At 34.4% G+C, this 22,363-nt stretch overlaps 1 protein-coding gene and 2 long non-coding RNA genes across 8 annotated transcripts in view; 2 read left to right on the forward strand and 1 right to left on the reverse strand.

Moving 5' to 3' along the window:
- LOC128222092 (GRIP and coiled-coil domain-containing protein 2-like) overlaps nt 1-22,363 on the reverse strand; it is a 149,554-nt gene that overhangs the window by 91,947 nt on the left and 35,244 nt on the right. For all 6 annotated transcript variants that reach the window (XM_052930925.1, XM_052930924.1, XM_052930921.1 and 3 more), the window contains one exon: nt 1,917-2,006. In XM_052930925.1, the coding sequence (XP_052786885.1) occupies nt 1,917-2,006 (90 nt within the window). The remainder of the gene's footprint in view (nt 1-1,916; nt 2,007-22,363) is intronic.
- Nucleotides 10,307-15,063, forward strand: LOC128222094 (uncharacterized). The gene is made up of 3 exons (XR_008259067.1): nt 10,307-10,443; nt 12,777-12,920; nt 15,030-15,063. It is a non-coding gene; the product is annotated as an uncharacterized LOC128222094 (long non-coding RNA).
- LOC128222093 (uncharacterized) lies at nt 15,066-20,617 on the forward strand. The gene is made up of 4 exons (XR_008259066.1): nt 15,066-15,140; nt 16,166-16,243; nt 17,244-17,346; nt 18,242-20,617. It is a non-coding gene; the product is annotated as an uncharacterized LOC128222093 (long non-coding RNA).

Consider the following 22,363-nt stretch of genomic DNA (forward strand, 5'->3'; position numbering starts at 1 on the left):
CTTTTTTTATCTTTATTTTTACGGATTTCCAGCATAACCAAATATTTGGATCTACTTATCTGGGGTGGGTAAAATATGATTGTCTGCCATTTACTTTTAACAACGTCAGAGAAGATGACGTTTTTAATGAAAATGGAACATATTTTCAATATAATGTTTTCAAAGCAATTATAGGACGTCAGAAATCGCTAAAATCTTAAATGTTTTGTATAAAGAAATGCATGTATTGAATGTATTGTAAGTTAGTATTGATTTGAGCCAAATTGCAAGGCTTACAATTTTCCTTACAATAACCCACAATAAACTTCAGTTTTGATACTGATGACGTAGACTGTCGTTCCTATGCTGGCTTATGGAAAAAAAAAATAAAGTTTATTTTTTTTTGGTATTTCAGTGCAAACATATTCTAAACATTTATCATTACAACTTCATTCATGAATTTATGTTCCTAATAATAACTGGTATTTTACAAATTAGTTTTAAATTGAACAGGGCATGAATACATTTATTAACAGTGGTCGCCGTTTACTGGTGAAAGGTCGAAAGTGAAAACAAAACAAATGAGGATTAACATTGGATTAAAAACAGTTTTGAACGTTTTAGAGTTTGTTTCATGATACATGGTTTCTTTCGTATTATTCCCTTATAGAATGGCCGTTTCCAAGATTGGAGAAAGACAACTCGTTATCGTTGACATGACGTGTGGGTGGGTATTTTGATTTGTTTTCATTTATTAGTCAATTCATGTGTGAATTTCACCGGAAGTTCGTATTACAAAGTCGGACATTATGAAAAGATAATAAATACATGCTAGAACATCAAATTTACGTTCAAACAATTGTTTTCGTCTAATGTTTGACTATTGTATGGAAGCAAATGTTCGAGCACTCAGCTTAAAAAACGTTTGGAAAATGTTGTCTTTTCCCTATTGAACAGTAATTTGTGTTTATTTCCGTCAAAACCCTTTTCAAACATTTTCCATCATTTTCGAATAACATTTTTTATTTTGACATAATTTACTGGTTCCGTTTTGATGAAGGGAAAGTAATTGATTGTCCACTGCTGTTATTTCACTGATTAAACTCTATATTTCACACAAAGGCATGAAAGCAAAGTCAGTTAAACCTAACGATCTTATATGGCTACTATTTTATTGCATATTTGTATTAATTGATAATTGATCTCTAGGATGCGAACATCCTTTGAAGAAAATCGATGATCTTTGTGTCGCCGTGTTGCGGTTTCACGACGGTGGCAAAACTATCGTCTTCCGAGAATCATTCTCCATATGTCCGATAATAACAATCTTTCATTTGGCGCGTCTTGTTAACATGTTTAACCCCCAAGAATGATAAAACATGCAATAACAAAATGCAACAAAACTGAAAGTATAACCTAAGTATAATCTAAATTTAGCGCACAACGTCATTATGAAATTCGCATATCACGTGACTTTCTGAATACCTTTAATTCTATGTTGCTTTATATACTACTGCTTAGCATTTTTTAACTAAGAAGTTTTTGGTTTTAAAACTTGTCCCTGTAATTCATCTGAAAACACTTATTTTATCATTATTTTTCTGTATGAGATCAAAATTGCAGAAAAAAGTACAGTTATAGTATACAAATTATTGGTTTTAGTGGGTACAACGAAACAGATACAATCATACAATAGGTTTTAAAACAATGTGCAACTAGTACCAACTACTTCCTTCGCATATAAACACGTTCACATGACTTATTGTATGTGAGAAAATATATAGTTCTCATGAGAATTTAAACGTATGTTGATGATGTGTGCCATTAGTCAACTTAAGAAGTGAATACTTAAGAAACACGCCTCATAGTATTCACTTGTTTATATTGGTATATTCAATCATGATAACGATTTTTCTAGGAAAGTATTCATAACTTACCTAGCTTTCTGTATCTCTTTATCCTGAGCAAGTATGTAATCCAAAAACGCACATCTTTCCTTTGTTAGATTCTCAATCTCTTCGTTAAACCTTTAAATAGTAAAAATGCTGCCGTTAATAACTTTGTACACTTCTTACATTCTGAAGAATCGACCCGATTTATTCTGAGAACGTTTTTGGCATTTCCTCGTAACATTTTAATACACCAAAATATGTATTCGCTACTATTTAAAACAATATATAACATGTTTTCTGTCATTTATAAATACGACTGCAGGAGCTCTAAATGACAAATGGCATAGTCTTTGACAGAAATGTTGATCCGTATACAAGTTTGAATTACAACCACGTTTCGTCGCTCACAACTGTTAAATTATATTGCACTTGTGCATTTTCGGCAAAGGCATTTATTGAACACAACTCATCATTTACATTTTAAAATCCGTAACCATTTATTATTTTTGAACTATCAATAGAAGCAAGTTGGAATTTATTTCAAAATGGTAATCTGTCCATACATTAGAGGTATCTTCCATGGCCGCTCGTGTACGATTGGTTCATCCCAACCCGAGCGTAGGTTGTTTTGCAGAAACGATGTTCACCGAGTTTCCGCAGAACAACCTGCGCGAGGGTTCGGATGAACCTATCGTACACGAGCGGCCATTGTAGATGCTTTTTCTCCCTCCCCAGTAAAACAAAATTAAACTAAACATTATAAAATACAGTTAAAATATGTTGTTTTTCCTGGAACTCTTTTGTGCGTAGTAAACATATATCGCGTATATATATATATATATATACTACAGATATTAAGGTGCACATATATATATTTATCTAGGCATTATGGGGACCGCTGGATTAAGGCGACAAAAATTGGTCCCCTTAATATTTTCAGTCCAGATTTGTATCAAATGTCAATAAAAATGTCCATTGACATAAAGTTGATAAGCTTGAATGTTTATTTACGAGATCATATCATTGTTTTAAATCTTATTCTCTTTTAATATTAAAAAAAAATATTCTTAAACTTTTGAGTGAGTATATTTGTGTATCCATAAAAATAGCCATTAAGGCGACCAGGGAAAACATCATAATTTTGGTCAAATATAGCTATATACTAAGCATTTTGTATTTGTTTTACTTTATTTAAAGCCTATTGTACACTATCCCGAAGTTTCATTCCATAAAAAACAGAAACAAGAAATTCGATAAATCGTGTACCATCAGCATCCAAATTTTCCAGTATACAAAAATTTAACTTTCCGGAATATAACGGAAATTTTCGGGTATCTCCGTGGTACCATATCCGTGCAGTTATGCAGTATGGCGTACATCTCTTACGGAAAGAGAATGGTAACTTGGTAAGTGTTTAAAATACATATTCAATGATTTTTCGTTTATGTTTATGACTTTTGGACAGTAGTATAAATCCTCCACCCTTTGGATAAAAAGCAAATGAGTTATCCGGATTTTGTCTATCCGAATCAACATCCGGTATAATTTTGTTTTGTATTTTGGAGAAACTCGATTGATTTCTAGCAAACTTGGTATACCACTACATCGTCGCCTATTATTATTTGGTAGGTTCCAATCTAAAAAGGGATTTGCTCCCTTAACATTTCAGAGTTTAGTAAATAAAAGACGAAAGGATACAAATGCCTTACATTTTGTTTGTCAATGTCATGTCATTAGTCATTCTCTTCACCTATGAATAGCAGAACAGAACGAACACTATCACCTATTCGTATCGTGGCTTTTTGCATGTGTCTTAAATTCTCATATTTGATAAACAATGCAACAATAAAACATTTCCCTTATTCTGCCACAGTTATGCACCAGTCAATTGTAACCATGGCCCCCAGGTCTTGTTTATACCGGGGAAAGCAGGGGAAATGGGCCATGTTTTTACCTTCCAGGTGGACCGGCAGTGCTGAGTGAATGCGGTGTTATTGTTTTTGCGCCGAAAACGGTGAATGGGCCTAACCTAGGATGTCCCCAGGGGCATTTGACGGGGATCTGGTAATTTCGGAACCTTTCCATTTCGTAACCGCTGAATCTTGGTTATTTCGTAACCATTCTGTTAGTCAATTCGTAACCGTCAAGAAATCAATTAGACATATGGTAACCACCATTTAACAAGGTGATAATTAGTACACTTAGCACCTCGTTAAGTGTATTGTTCGAACCTGGATGTATATGGCACAGCAACCAAGACACCAATTGGGAGACATTACACAAATTCTCGCTAATAACAAGCCAATAATTTACGTTCATCAGATAACATTTTTTTTTAAATATTCTCTGTTTGCCAAATAGGTAAGACATGTTTAAGTGGGGTTAAAAGGTTGCTATCTGTGACCAAAAAAAGTCTGTTCAAAATTGTGCGTATTCATTTATCTTTCCTTCAGTAAAGAGCATGCAATGGCATAGTGGTTGGATTAGATAATCTGACAGCGGTGCTGGACGTCAGGAGTTCAAATATTGTCCTGAGTTCAATGTACCAAAAGAATACCTTTGGAATACACAATTATCTATAAAAATCGGCAGAGCAAATTGCCCATATTGTAGTAATGTCTTAGATCCAGCTTGGTTAACTTGGACACAGTAAGCGGTTCACACCCAGGGAAATTCCCAGATAAAACAGCGCTTATGAACTTGAACATTACATTTTTCATTGAGACAAAGTAAAAAACATTATTGCTGATCTTCTGAAAACAAATCTTCTAACATTCAAATATTTAATTTGTTGGATGAACTAAGGTTTATATTGATAAGAGATTGCTTCAGTTGGATTTAAACTAATCACCAACAAAAATATATGCATTTTAATCACACAATGTAAACAACTGCGCCACAGATAATATCTGTATGTTTAGGGTTTTTAAAATTTAGCAGTTAAATACAGATTAGCATACTGGTAGGTCTGGTTGGTCTGTTGCTTTAGATGCTAAGTAAACATAATGTCAGTGATTTCATCACTATTTGTATTAAAATATCAGTTTTCTTCTTCAGAGCTTCTCACATTTGCACCATTTTTTACCATTTGAATCATAAAAGATAACAAACAAACACGGATGGAACATTTGAAAATACAATTCAGTTGGTTTCTATTTTCTTGTTCATTTTTGCTTGAAATTATTCTGCTTGAATGTGATTTTTGTTGCTTAAATTTTAACTTAACTATTTGTGAATATTTAAGGAATGTAAGGGGTCAGATTTCAGATTGCTCATTTTTTCTGGAACACTAAATATTTGATTGTGTACACTGCAATTTCTTGTTAAGCATTCATCCAAATTATTTGGGTAAATATTGGCAGAAAAACTGCTTTTTGATTTATACTGGTCATCAAAACCGTCACTGACAAAACATAAGACGTGTTTAATTAATGTGCGGGAAAGAGGTTTAAAGGTGTCGGCCCACAACGAAATGCTTGCGGGTCGCAGTACCCCTTCAAGTAGTTCTTGAAACAAATGATTCTCTCCAGTAGCATTTGATTATGTGTACATTGTATTCTTGTATGTATTTTCAAGTGTACACATGATTTATATAAGGTTTGTATAATTTTAGTTTAATTTAAGTTTTAAAATTTTGACATTTTTTTAAAGATATGCCTGCCCCTGTCTAAACACTTAAATTCTTGGTCTTTGGACTATTGTCTGCAACTTTGAAACACACTTTTTTGATTTGGACACATTTTTCTGATATTTTATCCAGTTTGACTGCAATATAAGTTGTATTTATCAATCAAGTAAAAAATGACGTTTATATTTTCATAATTACCTGGTAGTTATTTGTTAAATTGTTTTAATTTATGGATAGGTTTATTGCGAGTGTCATGGAAAGCTGGAACTTTTCAGTACACAACATGCAAACTGAGAATGAACTGTGTGTGCCGGCTTTGTGAACAAAAACGCAAGACGACTATGGTAAGTTGCGTCAAGTTATCCTTGGGACCCCCTCTCCCCCCCCCCCCCCCAGGACACGCAATACAATTCGTGTTTCGCTGATCTGTTGGCTGGGATCAGATCATCCATTTGGGGATTTAGATATGATACCCCAGCCAACAGGCTGCATGTTTAATTTTACTCAATACTAAGCTTTGTTTTAGTGCGAACATCAACATGTTTATCTAATTGCAGTTGCTGCTTGGGACAATAACGTTAAATCAGCAACCGTCTACCAGACTGCAAGATTCATCTCTTCCAAAGGATGTCGTACCTTTCCAGTACGTGTTACTGAGTAACAATTTGAAATTGGGCCAAAATCATCAAGCTAGAGCTTTGCATAATCTTTTTCAAACTTCTGCGAGATTTCTGCCCTTGAAAATATTTGCCCGCAGCCCCCCTCAAAGTTGCCCTTCGTTCAGTATTTGAAAGCTTTCGGATACACTTTTTTTGTTAATTTGAGATCTTAATGTGGCTTCTTCTACGTAAATAGATGCTCAAAGTAACTAGATGCTCTGGGTGTTCACTGGGTGACAAAGGCTACCCAGTATTGGTTGTTGTTTTTTTCTGAAAAGATGTTTCTAGTAAATTGCCCAGTTGCAGTGGTTTTGACGCCACAGAACCAGCATAGCTCCATGACAGATATATATGTTTTCGTCATTGATGTCAGTACTGCTGTTTTGAAGGCCTCACAATCTCTGTGTGGAAATGTCATCTGATACACTCATACCGGCCTATTTCTAGCATAGCTTTCATAAGTGCAAGGCCATTCTCTGTCATTTTTAGATACACTGTGTTGTGTGTGGATAAGAAATCCAGAGTGGTACCACCAATCACCTAAGCCACCATTCCCCTAACAGACAAAAGGCTCATGGGGACAGTTCCTGCAATTTACAGCAAAGCTCTCAATTGTAGCCCTACGAACTTCAGGTAAGCGATAAATCTGGACTTCAAGATATCTCTGTACTCACTGTAAGTTTATACTTCATTTCAACAAAACATAGGGCCGAATTCAGAACAATCACTCTTACTCACACTCAATGAGTTAATCCTCTGTTATCACATAACGGTCGAGATATTTTCGAGTGAAAGGTATATCCGTATTCACAGGTGTGAGTCAGACTCAAGTGTTTTGCGTGAGCGGGACATTTGTGAGTTCTCGGCTAAGCCACTTGAACCGCCATCGAAGATTGGTTGTGAATACGAATTGAATGAGTGTAAGTGAAAAAAGTACATGGCAAGTAGAAAAGATGAAATATATCAAATATTTGGAAAAAATAAGGGACATGCTCGTTCCCAGACAATATTTAAGAGACCGGGATAATCCATTGAAGTACATGTTCATTCAATAAGCTGCACTCTTACAGATTGTCAGTTTAGACACAAATTGTCTCAAAATCGGCTGATTTGGTTATCATTCCTTTAATTCAGTCATATTAGATAATTCACAATAGAACCAATCAAAAATGTTTGGTAAAACTGCCGAAAAGTACATTTACATTAAATTGTTCGTAATGCTTTTAGCCATAAAACATCATTTTTTTAACATAAATATGATAAACTGCAATCTCATATCTTTTCAGCAGTCTTATATCAATTAAAATTGGGACATTTCTGCCAAAAATAGTCCATTTATAGACAAACAATAAAAGAGTCCGGTAGTCAAAACGATCAATCGGTGAGATTGCAGCTTTAAATACACCTTTTAAGACCGCTGTAAATTCCAATGGTTTGCCTAAATCTTTAAAGCTAGCATACTGTTTAATTGACAACCATACTTATTGTTTAAAAGTGTCATGATTTTGTACAATGTTTGTATATAATTTATTAAAGAAGTCAAAACAAATTTGTTTATCTTGTAATTTGTTTTCTATTATTTAAATGACCCAGACAAAAATGGGAACGTGCTAGTTCTTTTACTATTAACATCCGATGAAATTTCTATTGATGAAGCAGCAAGGAGGTGTTACATTAAGGATGGATCATTTAAACCAAATTATACATTCATATGCACAACATACAGGCGTGTAGCCGCCTATACGTGAATACGCGACAGAATCCACATGATTCTGACAAAAAAAATAAACCAAAGTTGCAGTATGCGAACTTGACTACATGAATATAAAACTGGTTATTTTCCAGTACTAAATAATGCACATCGGAACGCCCAAAATGCACTAAATTGCACCATGGTTTTCAAAATTTTCTCAGGGGGAGAAACCCCCAGCACATTTATGAATCCAGATGAATAGAGGGGTAGCTACGCCCCTGACATAATTGAAAAAACGGTGTGGCTAAACAACACTTGTATGTTTATCCTACGCAGTGATTTCCCATGAATATGCAATTTTCGTCCGTCTGTAACACTTTTTTTCTGTCCCGAGCCATATTTTGGTACTTGATAGTAAAACTTTGTTGAAACTTTGAATGAATGTATACTTGATAAGGGAAATGATGTGTTAAGAGCTTTTACATTCCACTAATGTAAAGCACATCTATGGCCGTTTATAGTCATGTATAGTAGAGTAATGGCCCTTTGTTACTTTCAAAAAACCATTTCTGCCTGTATACAAAAACATCTCCAATCAATAACTGATGAATGGTCAGGCATAGTGTCCTCAAACTAGGTAGTTTGTTGACATTGACAAGCAGATGACCCCTATCGTTTTTAATGAAAAAAAGATTACTTTAGGAAGTTTTTTTTCTTTATTTAATGTTTATCACAATGCCGAACTTTGACCCCAACTTTGAAATCATTAATATCAATGGGTTACAATGAACCTAATGAACAATGTTCTTTAATCATGAGTTAACTGTTCAAGCGTTAACAGGCACATTCGTGTGCAGACGAAACTTTTATTGTTTTTACAAGCACAGAACTTGTATTTAGCATTTACAGTTTCGATATAATTCAACTGAAAGTTCTATTTAACCATAATATATCAAATATTAAGTCACCATTAACTTGCGGATTGAGAAAAGGGCGCAGTCGGCGTGCGCTCCCTTTAAAATTGTCCAAGTTTACTGTTTTGGTCAATATATGAGAAGAAAATAATAAAATACGCACATAATGCATCATTTCCGACTACAAATTGTTAAAAATTTCTTGATTGAGTAACCCGCAACCCCCTCCCCCCAGCAAACGCCCCTAAGTAACGCCCCCTTCTAACGACAATTCCTGGACCCGCCCCTGGCCATTATATATTTTGTTTATCAAACGGTAAACAGACCAAGTGACTGAAGCTGACTTGCATTTATTGAATGAGATGGTCTGTAAAAGATTTCCGATGAATATCCTAAGAAATTTGCAGTCCTCCCGTTTCGACTGGTCATTGTTTGTGGATTTATTACACACACTTTCCAAGATATTTCCAAGCTACCTCTTAAGGTTACGGGAGCCTTCACTGTCAAAAGTAAGATATATATAATTTGTCCCCCTAATGCCATAAAATATGGATGGTCCCCTTAATGACTCAAAAATAATATATTTTATACACTGGTCTCCATAAATCCTTGGACATATATACCTGTCCCCTTAAAACCTGCAACATACTTAGAAATTATTAAGGAGACCGCAAATTACGTAAATTTTTTGTTAATTAATTTAAGAAGCCTAAATCTTGTACACATAATAAATGATCATTTAAATACTAAATTATTAAAAAAAGCAAAATAAAGTATAAAACAAAAAATATACAAATTGTCTCCTTTATGCCGTAAAATATATACGGTCTCCTTAATGCCCTAAATATATATATATATATATATATATATATATCTACTACAGATATTAAGGTGACCATATATATATTAATCTAGGCATTATGGGGACCGCTGGATTAAGGCGACAAAAATTGGTCTCCTTAATATTTTCAGTCCAGATTTGATGTATCAAATGTCAATAAAAATGTCCATTGACAGTAAGTTGATAAGCTTGAATGTTTATTTACGAGATCATTTCATTGTTTTAAATCTTATTATCTTTTAATATCAAAAAAAATATTCTTAAACTTTTGTGTGTGTATATTTGTGTATCCATAAAAATAGCTATTAAGGCGACCAGGGAAAAAATCATAATTTTGGTCAAAAATAGCTATATACTCAGCATTTTTTATTTGTTTTACTTTATTTAAAGCCTATTGTATATTATCCCGAAGTTTCAATCCATAAAAAACAGAAATAAGGAAATTCGATATTTCGTGTACCACCAGCATCCAAATTTTCAAGTATACATAAATTTAACTTTCCGGAATATAACGGAAATTTTCCGGGTATCTCCGTGGTACCATCTCCGTGCAATTATGCAGTATGGCGTTCATCTCTTACGGAAAGAGAATGGTAACTTGGTAAGTGTTTAAAATACATATTAAACGTTTTTTTTCGTTTATTTTTATGACTTTTGTACAGTAGTATAAATCGTCTACCCTTTGGATGGAAAGCAAATGATTTATCCGGATTTTGTTCATCCGAAACTAAATCACTAGTATCAACATCCGGTGTAATTTTTGCTTGTATTTTGGAGAAACTCGATTGATTTCTAGCAAACTTGGTTTACCACTACATCGTCGCTTATTATTATTTGGTATGTTTCAATCTAAAAAGGGATTTGCTCCCTTAACATCTCAGATTTTAATAAATAAAAGACGAAATGATACAAATGCCTTACATTTTGTTTGTCAATGTCATGTCATTAGTCATTCTCATCACCTTTGAATAGCAGAACAGAACGAACACTATCACCAATTCGTATTGTGGCTTTTTGCATGTGTCTTAAATTCTCATATTTGATAATAAATGCAACAATAAAATATTTCCCTTATTCTGCCACAGTTATGCACCAGTCAACCATGGCCCCCACTGCCCCAGGCAGGTCTTGTTTATACCGGGGATAGCAGGGGAAATAGGCCATGTTTTTACGTTCCAGGTGGACCGGCAGTGCTGAGTGAATGCGGTGTTATTTTTTTGCGCTGAAAACGGGGAATGGGCCTAACCTAGGATGTCCCCAGGGGCATTTGACTGGGATCTGGTCATTTCGTAACCTTACCATTTCGTAACTGCTGAATCTTGGTTACTTCGTAACCACTTTGTTAGTCAATTCGTAACCGTCAAGAAATCAATTGCTCATATGGTAACCACCATTTAACAAGGTGATAAATAGTACACATAGCACCTCGTTAAGTGTATTGTTCGAACCTGGATGTATATGGCACAGCAACCAAGACACCAATTGGGAGACATTACTCAAATTCTCACTAGTAACAAGCCAATAATTTATGTTACTCAATAGTTATTAGATATATATATATATCATGCTAAATTAGAAATGATTTGTTATACTACCAAAATATGTTAATTATTTTCTTACATTTTGCTTACTTATAAACAATAATTTAAGACTGATCGCGATGTATTTTTGAGTAAAATTACGTTTACATAAATGATCATTCTTGACCTATTTCATTGACTATATTTGTTTGAATTGTTTAAAACGAACAAAATTGTGTTCTGTTCTTTTCTCAATTGATCCATATTCTGCATACTTTATATCCGAAACCAACAAAAAACAGCCTAAAATTATTAGTTATGGTACAGTGGAAACTCACTAAACTGGATCTCCACAAAACCGGAATGCTCGGGATACTGGAATTTTATCAGAGTCCCGGTTTCCCCTTCTATTATCAATGTAAAAAAATCCCTACAAAACCGGAACCCCGGAATTCCGGATACCGGACAAAAAATCGAGAAAATTTGTTAGTTGTCAACGTAATTTTACCTTACAAAACCGGACGTTTTGTTCAAACATGTCAAAATAATTATGTGTATTAGGAATTGGCGAATCACGTGTCACTTTGTTTTGACAGCCGGTACGTCTTTAAATATTACACCTGTGATGTTATGTTAACATGATAATCGATAATGATGATTGCGCTGTGGATTGACTGTTGCGCGATAATCAAACGATAATCAAACTTGTAAAAAGAAAATTGATTAAAACATTTATTTGTTTGTTGCAGAAAATAAAGAACTAGAAACGTTTTTTTAGTGATCATTTTGAAGGGTTGTTTTATCTAAAGACTTCTATGATTGAATCAAATTAGAGCGGTGCTTTAATTAAACTATCAAACATACTAAACAAGCATTAAATTACGAGAGATTCATCTCTTCCAAAGGATGTCGTACCTTTCCAGGTGGGTGTGCATTGATTGATTGATTGTGAGTTTGTGTAAATGAATAACTGTGAAACCATAACCAAATGTTGGGTTGTAAAGGTGTGGATGTGCATGCTTCACATATTCTCCGTCCTTTTGGCATACTGGACCGTCATCAGACACTCTGCCATGAATGTTAGAGAGTTTAAAGCTATTTCTTATTTTCCTGTGTAACTATATTGATGTTAGATTAAATTTACGCCGCCGTGTTACTGAGTAACAATTTGAAATTGGGCCAAAATCATCAAGCTAGAGCTTTGCATAATCTTTTTCAAACTTCTGTGAGATTTCTGCCCTTGACAATATTTGCTCGCAGCCCCCCTTAAAGTTGCACTTCATTCAATATTTGAAAGCTTACGGATACACTTTTTTGTTAATTTGAGATCTTAATGTGGCTACTTCTAAGTAAATAGATGCTCAAAGTAAATAGATGCTCTGGGTGTTCACTGGGTGACAAAGGCTACCCAGTATTGGTTGTTTCTTTTTTCTGAAAAGATGTTTCTAGTGAATTGCCCAGTTGCAGTGGTTTTGACGCCACAGAACCAGCATAGCTCCATGACAGATATATATGTTTTCGTCATTGATGTCAGTACTGCTGTATTGGAGGCCTCACAATTTCTGTGTGGAAATGTCATCTGATACACTCATAACGGCCTATTTCTAGCATAGCTTTCACAAGTGCATGGCCATTCTCTGTCATTTTCAGATACACTGTGTTTTGTGTGGATAAGAAATGCAGAGTGGTACCACCAATCACCTAAGCCACCATTCCCCTAACAGACAATAGGCTCATGGGGACAGTTCCTGCAATTTACAGAAAAGCTCTCAATTGTAGCCCTACGAACTTCAGGTAAGCAATAAATCTGGACTTCAAGATATCTCTGTTCTCAATGTAAGTTTATACTTCATTTGAACAAAACATAGGGCCGAATTCAGAACAATCACTCTCACTCACACTCAATGAGTTAATCCTCTGTAATCACATAACGGTCGAAATATTTTCGAGTGAAAGGTATATCCGAATTCACAGGTGTGAGTGAGACTCAAGTGTTTTGCGTGAGTGGGACATTTGTGAGTGCTCGGCTAGGCCACTTGAACCGCCCTCGAGGATTGGTTGTGAATAGGAATTGAATGAGTGTATGTGAAAAAAGTACATGGCAAGTAGAAAAGATGAAATATATCAAATATTTGGAACAAATAAGGGACATGCTCGTTCCCAGACAATATTTAAGAGACCGGGATAATCCATTGAAGTACATGTTCATTCAATAACGTGGCCATCTATAAACAAAACAAATTCAAAAGGATGCGCCTATCATATATTTGTTTTGTTTCGCAATGATCTTGAACCCCCAGCAATGTTGATGTTTGCAATTCATCAATGGCTGCAAAGACAGGCAGCTAAAGGTACGTGAAGTTAGCATCCTAGCGGCATGAAGTTAGCGGCCTAGCGGCGTGAGGTTGGCGGACTAGCGGCCTAAATTTGTTATCTATTTCAAGGTTCAATGGTTTAAATGGAAAATAAGATAAATCAATGTTTTTAGTCGTACATTAGCGGCCTTAAATTGTTTTCTACTTCAGAGCATTTTTATATGAGTTTTCTTCTAAAACAATGCTAAAATAATTGTTTTCCTATGCAAAATACATCACGCTTGAGCGGTCTTGGGGCGTGAACTTGGCGGCCTGGTGGTCTAGCCCCTAAAAATCCCCAAGACTCAATCCAGCAGCCCATGAAAAGGGGGAAATGCTGATATTCGCTAAAGGATGTCGATTTATGAAAAGGACATTTAATTTATCATTGTTTTAGAAAAGAACGCATATAAAATGCTTTGGAATAGGAAACAATTTTAGGCCGCTAGTCACATGAGGCGGCTAGGCTGCCAGGCCGCTAACTTGACGCCGCTAGGCCATTTCATAGCGTGGTAAGGGAATTGATATGTATTTTCCAGCCTACTTTCAGCTGGATTATTATTACTATTATTATTATTATTATTATTATTATCATTTTCATCATCAGCAGCAGCACCACCACCAGCAGCAGCACCACCAACACCAACACCACCATATCATCATCAACATCATCATTATTATTATTATTATTATCGTCATCTTCATCCATTTTCCCCTACATTTCTTGAGTTGTTTTTCACTCCGAGGTGTTATTTCCCCATAAGAAGTAGATTCATTCGCTAATTCTATCCATCTGCTATTTTTTCAACTTCCATTTTTTCAACTTCCATATATTATTTTCAAACGCCCAAGACCTCTTTATGTAGAATACATAAGCAAGATTATATATGAATACATATTTGAATTACGTGATACAATGGAAAACGGCTATATATTTAAAACAGCAACAACAACGACAACAAAAAACATGCATTTAAACGTATTTTGCAACAGTTATTTACAACACAAAACGTTTATTTTTATTAACCAATTGTTTTAAAATGTAAATTTCAGTTTCAGAATAACACTTATTATCATTTGTTTGTTGCCATAACTAACAATAAGGTACTCAAATCTCAAATAAACATATGTTTACAATGTATAATGTAAACATCACCATAGTCAAACAGATAATCCGATATGATCATGTTAACATACGTGTATAATTATATACTGTATTGCTCGCTTGATGAAGTGGAGTGTTAGCGAGGCGTGTGAATACAAACAGATCACTTGAGTGTCACTCCCCATATTCCACTCAAGTGATCATTTGAGTGTCCCTTACGGGAATGTGGTTGGAGTGTGAGTGAGAGTGGATGTTCTGAATTCGGCCCTTACAATTTCAGCATCAAAATCCAGGTTTAGATCCCAGACCAAACTTTGTCTCCTTCATTAAACTTAATTTCAGATGTTCTATAAGCCACATACATGTTCACTACTTATGACGGATAAGAACTTTTGCAAATTGATTATAAATGCGTTTTCCCAGATTTACACCCTCCTCTTGCAGATACTGCTGATGGTGAAGCTTGGGTGCACCGGGCTGGTTTTCCAGCCTTGTGGAATCAACATCTCCAGCTGAACTGGGGCCGGGAATTATATAAGACTCCTTAGCAGCATGGTGAGCTTTTGCTTAGTTATTTCCAGGCTCATATACCCGGCCAGACTTCTGCGTTTAAGCTTTCCTTTCGTCATTTTTTTAAATAACGTATCTCAAGTCTTTCAATGAAATCACAACTGTGACACCTTTGGAGACTAGATTTAAATTAAAGAACCATTATGTGTAGAAAGCCTTTTGGGTGATTTAAAATCAAATTAGTAAACAGGATTCTCATGGTTCATGGTTTATAATTGGCCTTGTGGACCTTTCATTCTTTACTTTGGTAACAGCCGCTTAAGTATGTAAGAACGGGGTGGGGGGGGGGGGTACAGATGTGATAGTAAACAGTGTTTAATAAGGTATATTTGTTTTTATTTTTTCACCATTTTGAAGGTACTGATTTTGTTAAATCAGGGATAAGTAACAAGTTTAACACAAACACTGTAACATGTTCTTTATTTCAAATAAATCTATAAATTATCTCTGGAGAATTTAGTCTGATCTCCATTTCTCAGAAAATGTAGCTGTCTAAGTGTCTATTCCATCAATGAGTGTCACTGTCTTTAAATTGCTGTTGCGGTACAGTTTAAATAGCAAAAGTTTTATGGCCCTGCTTGTTTGCAACTCCTCATTCATTTTTGTACAGCGAGAAAAGTAAGGGAATTCTAGAGATTTACTAGAATTATGGATTGTTTTTCTTGAGTTACACAGTACATAAGGAGGAATAAGTGTGTACACAACTCCTCATTTTATTCCTGTTTATTATTTACATATGTAACATTGATGTGTACAAGACTTAGAAACATGACATAAAAGAGCTCACTTTGATAAATTTTCTCAAAAAAAGATATCTTTACTGTTAAAGTAAGAACTTTTACTGCATAGTAAGTAATGTCTTCTGCTCATCTTCATGACATCATTACATGAAATGGAAACTTCCCAAGATACATTTCCACATGGCGCAGCTCATTTATATATATTGCTGATGGATTGTTTAGAAAGGGACAGTTTTAATTGGACAAAATGTTTTAATCGCCATTTTACAGAGTGCCAGCCAGTCATTGCTGTTCTTTGCATTGCTGAGGAGGACAGTCATGCCAACATAACAGTTTGTTCAATAACAGGTAAAAAACTGGTCTCACTTTACATTTTCAACCACTGCCAGATAATATAATCTTATATAATGATAACTCCTTCTTCACAACTGGTGTTAAATATATAATGATTAAACAAACAATAAAATGGAAATTATGCTCTTTAAACTCAGAACCATTATTGACTGTCAGATGCTACTGGTAAATGAACAGATCTTGATGTCCTTTTCTTGAGATAATAACTATTTGCATATTACCCCGGTACTACTATTGTACATTCAATAGAAAATCGTCTTGTTTGTATCGTTAAATGGCTTTATAATGTTCCCCACTTCCTGATTCTTGAAAATTACGTGAACAAATGAAAATCCTATTACCATTTAAAGTTTGATTAAATTTCGGACAAATGTGTTTGTTTTAATTTGCCTTCTGCTTAAAGTAAGGGTATATATACTGGGCAAGAAGTGCTGAATTTCATTGTGAATGACAGTGATTATCCGTAGTTTGAATTTGGTTCGGACATGTTTGACGGGAATTCAAAGACATTTTTTTGTCATCATTTTCGCATACATTGGTTCATTCCAAGATAAAAAATATAACCTTTTTCAAAATGTTCAATCTGTGAGAGTGCAGCTTTAATAGACCTGTAAAGACTTGTCGATGTGAAACTAAACTCTCAATCAAACTTTGGTAAAAGATCAAATGCGGGCTCCGTGTGCGGCATAGACTGTGTTAATTTTTATTTAATATGATGAAGAGCTAGTTAAATTATCTTTGTTAAAAGTCTTCATTTGAAGCAAAATATGTTTCAATACCCTGTATGAATTTTCTTCACTGGATATTGATTCATAAAAAACATTGCTCCAGGGTGCGGAGCTATTTTTTTGCTATATGTCTAAATGGAAAAATCTTCTCCTCAGAAGTCAACTTTGTTCCCCAATGTGCAAGGCACAATCGGTGAAAATAATTTCAATAAAAGTCACTGATTATTATTATTGTTATTATTATTAATAAACTTTTACTATTTCAGGAGACAAACAGAAACATAGAGGTGCTATACATTCTGATGGAAAAACAAAAGCATCTCCCATCATTTTGGCGTGGCTCAGATCAAGAGGAGAATTTTAAGAAAGGTAATAACTGAGCAACTAAGAACATGCAAGTTGCACTGGTTAGAGTGTAAGACCCATCTCCCTTCATAAGAATTGATAATCATCACTGTATTAAATCAAGAAATTGAAACGTAAGTGTCTTGTCTTTTGCAGTGTTTTTGAAATATAATATAATATAATTTTTAAAAAACTAAATTATTATTTAATATGATTGTGAATGTGTGATGTTTTCTTCTGATCATTCACTCTCAAAAACCAGATACTAAAAACATATTTGTAGATTTTTTTGTTTTACTTGTAAATATAGTTTTAAGGTTGTATTTTAGGCAAAGCCTTTTATTCTGCTCAATACAAACTTAAATATTGTAAGAGTTATGGCCCTTTGTAATTTTTAAACAAATACATTTTTTTATGTTTTTGTAAGCCCATTATTAAGGGACTTTTAATATTTTCACCAGCTGCATTATAAAGTCAGACCAAAAGTATTCAGTAAGTGTCCAAACAATAACTAAGTTAGAATCCTTTCTCAATTCAAGTGAGCGATATAGGGCCATCTCTGTGTTTGTCTGACTAAAAAACAATAATCAATCTTTGAGTTAAATTGACAAATATTGTTGTAGAATGTTTTGTGAAGACATACAATTGGATTACTTTTGTGTCAATAGGATTTAGGTTTCTGCACATAAAAATTATTTAGAATTGCATTTGGGTCAGGCGGTTCACGTTCGATATTACTTGCAGTATAAGTGGAAGCAGTGACTTCAAATTAATTACCAAACAGTTTCTGCTCAATTGCTTTGAGTTAACATACGAGTTATGAAACTTGGAATACTAGTTCTTGGTGGCATAAATGAAAGACCTTGTTTTGTCACATTGTCTTGTAATCAAGCACTAACTTCCTCTAAATTCTCTTCAGGTGATGGTTGGGCACACACAAGAAGACATAGATCACAGGTGTCTAGCCATATGAGTAGATAGGAGTGTCACACTCTGCCAAACTTACTTCATCAGGCGAGCAGAAAGCTTCTCAAGATCCCGCACTGCACACTAAGACATAGTCTTTGACTACAACAAGGTGATGAAAGTACAGAGAGATCCAATTGAAATCAATTCTGTGCTACTGTCATTTCTTCATTCTGGAAGTCGATGGACATGATTTATCATGGCATCAAGTGTGCAGTTTGCCGACTATCAGCAGTCTTGTTCACCAGCTGTGCAACTTGAGCTGGTAGCTTTATTGCTTGAAGCCACAGCATAAGAGGGGGAAGGTGCAGGTTCATCAAAAAGTCTCAAAAGTTGAAACTAGGAAAAGAAGTTTATCAAGAGTGTGAATCTATTTTGAAAACAATCGTTACAATGATTTGGTTTCCTTTGAAACTTGATACATACTATGAATTGAGATGCTTAAATAAAAAACCGCTATTCAATTATCAGGAAACTGCCTTTTTCATACTAAAGGGTAAATGATGTCGCCATTTCCTGTATGTATTTAAATAAGATATGTCTCCACAATTAATATTTTTAGGGAATTTTTCTCAACCTAATGAATGAGATTAAATTGTACAGTGTTATATGAGCTTAATATGTGTTTTCTCATTCTTTAAAATTGGTGAAAAATTGTCAGAAGATAATTAGACCAGTATCCATTACTGCAATCATACAATCAAATATACAGGGACAAGCCCACTAGGCATATAATATAATTAAACCCTGTTTAGGGGCATGAGGCAAACAGAGTTACTTTCAAACGTTAAAGCTGCACTCTCACACTTTGGATGTTTTGACAACCTTTTTCATTTTATGTCTTGGATTGGAACCATCCAATTTTTGTGAAAAATTAAATCCCAGATTTTTCTATTTAAGTTAAAACATTGATGTTTTTATGCACTTTTCTTAAACCGTTAGTAACATTAATTTTCGAACGGAAATATGAAATCTGCGATCTGATCTTTTGTCAGCAATCTTTTATCATTGGTTTGCAGATAATTACGCCAAAACTTGCTCATTCCAAGACAAAAAAAGTTGTGGAAACGGTATATCTGTGAGAGTGCAGCTCTAAATGTTTAATTGCTTGATTACTACTGTATTAGAAATTACAGGGATTGGGGCATATTTTTAGTGTTTTTATTGCTTGGTTTTGATTCATACAGTCATACTTTATTCTTCAGGGCACAACTTACAAATAGACAAAACTGGAAAATGGTCATATCAAAAGGTCAAAGATAATGCAAGTTGAACAATCATATTGTTCATGGCTTGTATTTTTGGTATATTTTGTTGCATATGCTATAGAAAAGTTGAAAGTTAAAAATAAATTCATAGTTGAAATGATGGCTTTGAATGGTATTGTCAGATGAGAAACGGCACTATTAAGCAATAGGTATAATGGTACTTTATTTATTTTAATCAATTTTAGATATTATGAAAATTATTATCTTATTTAGTACATGAGACCTTTTAAACAGTTATTGACAATATAACAATGTGTATATGAAGCTTTAGATCAACACTTAAAGCTGCACTCTTACAGATTGTCAGTTTAGACACAAACTTGTCTCAAAATCGGCTGATTTGGTTATCATTCCTTTAATTCAGTCATATTAGATAATTCACGATAGAACCAATCAAAAATGTTTGGTAAAACTGCCGAAAAGTTCATTTACATTAAATTGTTTGTAATGCTTTTAGTCATTGTTCGTAATGCTTTTAGTCATAAAACATCATTTTTTTTTAACATAAATATGATGAACTGCAATATGATCTTTTTTCAGCAGTCTTATATCACTTCAAATTGGGTCTAGACATTTCTGCAAAAAATACTCCATTTATAGACAAACAATAAAAGAGTACCAGTAGTCAAAACGATCAATCGGTGAGATTGCAGCTTTAAATACACCTTTTAAGACCGCTGTAAAATTCCAATGGTTTGCCTAAATCTTTAAAGCTAGCATACTGTTTAATTGACAACCATACTTATTGTTTAAAAGTGTCATGATATCTTTGTACAATGTTTTTATATAATTCATTAAAGAAGTCAAAACAAATTTGTTTATCTTGTAATTTGTTATCTATTATTTAAATGACTCAGACAAAAATGGGAACGTCAGTGCTAGTTCTTTTACTATTAACATCCCATGAAGTTTCTATTGGTGTAGCAGCAAGGAGGTGTTACATTAAGGATGCATCATTTAAACCAAATTATACATTCATATGCACATCATACAGGCGTGTAGCCGCCTATACGTGAATACGCGGCTGAATCCACATGATTCTGACAAAAAAATCAACCAAAGTTGCAGTATGCGAACTTGACTATATGAATCTAAAATAGGTTATTTTCCAGTACTAAATAATGCACAGCGGAACGCCCAGAATGCACTAGATTGCACCATGGTTTTCAAAATTTTCTGAGGGGGCACGCCCCTGAACCCCCCAGCACATTTATGAATTCACATGAATAGAGGGGTAGCTACGCCCCTGACATAATTGAAACGCAGTGATCTCCCATGGAAATGCAATCGTCAAAGAATCTGAAGGGGCTGTTTATATGGACTAGATTTGAAATGCACCAAGTGTTTAAAAAGTTGGTTTCAGTCACGAAGAGAATCAACCATACCCCACACTTGTTGGAGTAAGATGAAATGTCCACTTTCCGCGAGAAAGAAAGTACATTGAAAATGTTCATTTGATTCAATTGACTTTATCTTTTTATAAATATGTTGCAATACATAAAATACGTTATTTGTTATAATTGTTTACACATGTTGAATTTTATTTGGCAAATTTATAAGAGATTTAAATATTAAGAAACTCAGCCGCTAAAGAGGATATGATTATGACATACTTTTTTTAAATCTTTCGAACATGAGTTTTTGAGTGAATATAAGCGAATGTTTCGAAAATGCATCTTTTACTTGGATTTTATAGATTGTTATTACGAAATAAAGTATGGCGAATCAAACGAAGTGTTAAAGCCAAGCTATTGATGGCTGAAACCCTTCAATAAATGTTGATATGTGCTAAAATATAGTCTTTGAAGTCCAAAATTTTGAAATGCGTTACTAACCCGATTCAACAAAAGGCTGTTGCACAATCAGTTGATTGACATAATCACGTGATAAATCAATAACTTCCATTAAGGTTAAAATATTCAACACCTTAGTATGAGTCCCTGTGGGCGAGTGGATAAGCGATCCGTTTTTTATTCTATGTGTTATCTGCACCCCCATGTGCTTGCTCCCAACTTGAACAAGATTAATTTTTAATACTTTACTGTAAAATGCAATTTAAGTATAAAAGAAAATCAACCTGGTTACTATTATTTCTGCAATTTCAGTACCAAGGAGTAAAATAAATATACATGTAAGTGTTTTCAGATGCATTACGAGCAAAAATATGTTTGATGCCAAAACATGAGAGAGTCTCTTTAAACGGAAAAGTTTTGGCAGTCAGATGGTGATAAATATAATGCATAGCATCATCGCTCTGGAGTACGAGAACGTTGTATACAGAGTATGTTTTTACTGAACATGCGTCTGTTTATTTAGATGCCATAAAAGGTTTAAACTGTTTAAAGGAACTATAACATTATGAAACAACAAATCTGATTACAGATATCAGTGGCAGATCCAGGAATTGACTTAAGAATGGGTACGTGAAACTCATGGGCTTAATCTTTCCACATCCGCCCCTCCCTCAGAACAGAAATTGAATGGCTTAAAATGTTGGACCGGGGTGGGGGTTAGACTCCCCTAATTTATAGTCCGAAATAGTGCATTTTTATCTTAATATTGTATTTTTTCCCGATATTAATTGAGAACGTATTATAAACGGACGATTCAAAGGGGTGGGGGACGGCGCGCGCGCTGGGACCGATCCCCCCCCCTGAATCTGCAATTGATTACATGCATTAAAACCGTCTCCGTAGCCTATTGGTTAAGGCGTTCTATACCCTTCATTCAATTGACTTAACACTTCACACAATTGTTCAGGACCATCAGCCAATGAGGTTACATAACTCCATAATACAAGTTATGGC

The sequence above is a fragment of the Mya arenaria genome, chromosome 16 (genome assembly GCF_026914265.1).
Source record: "Mya arenaria isolate MELC-2E11 chromosome 16, ASM2691426v1".
NCBI classification, from domain to species: domain Eukaryota; kingdom Metazoa; phylum Mollusca; class Bivalvia; order Myida; family Myidae; genus Mya; species Mya arenaria.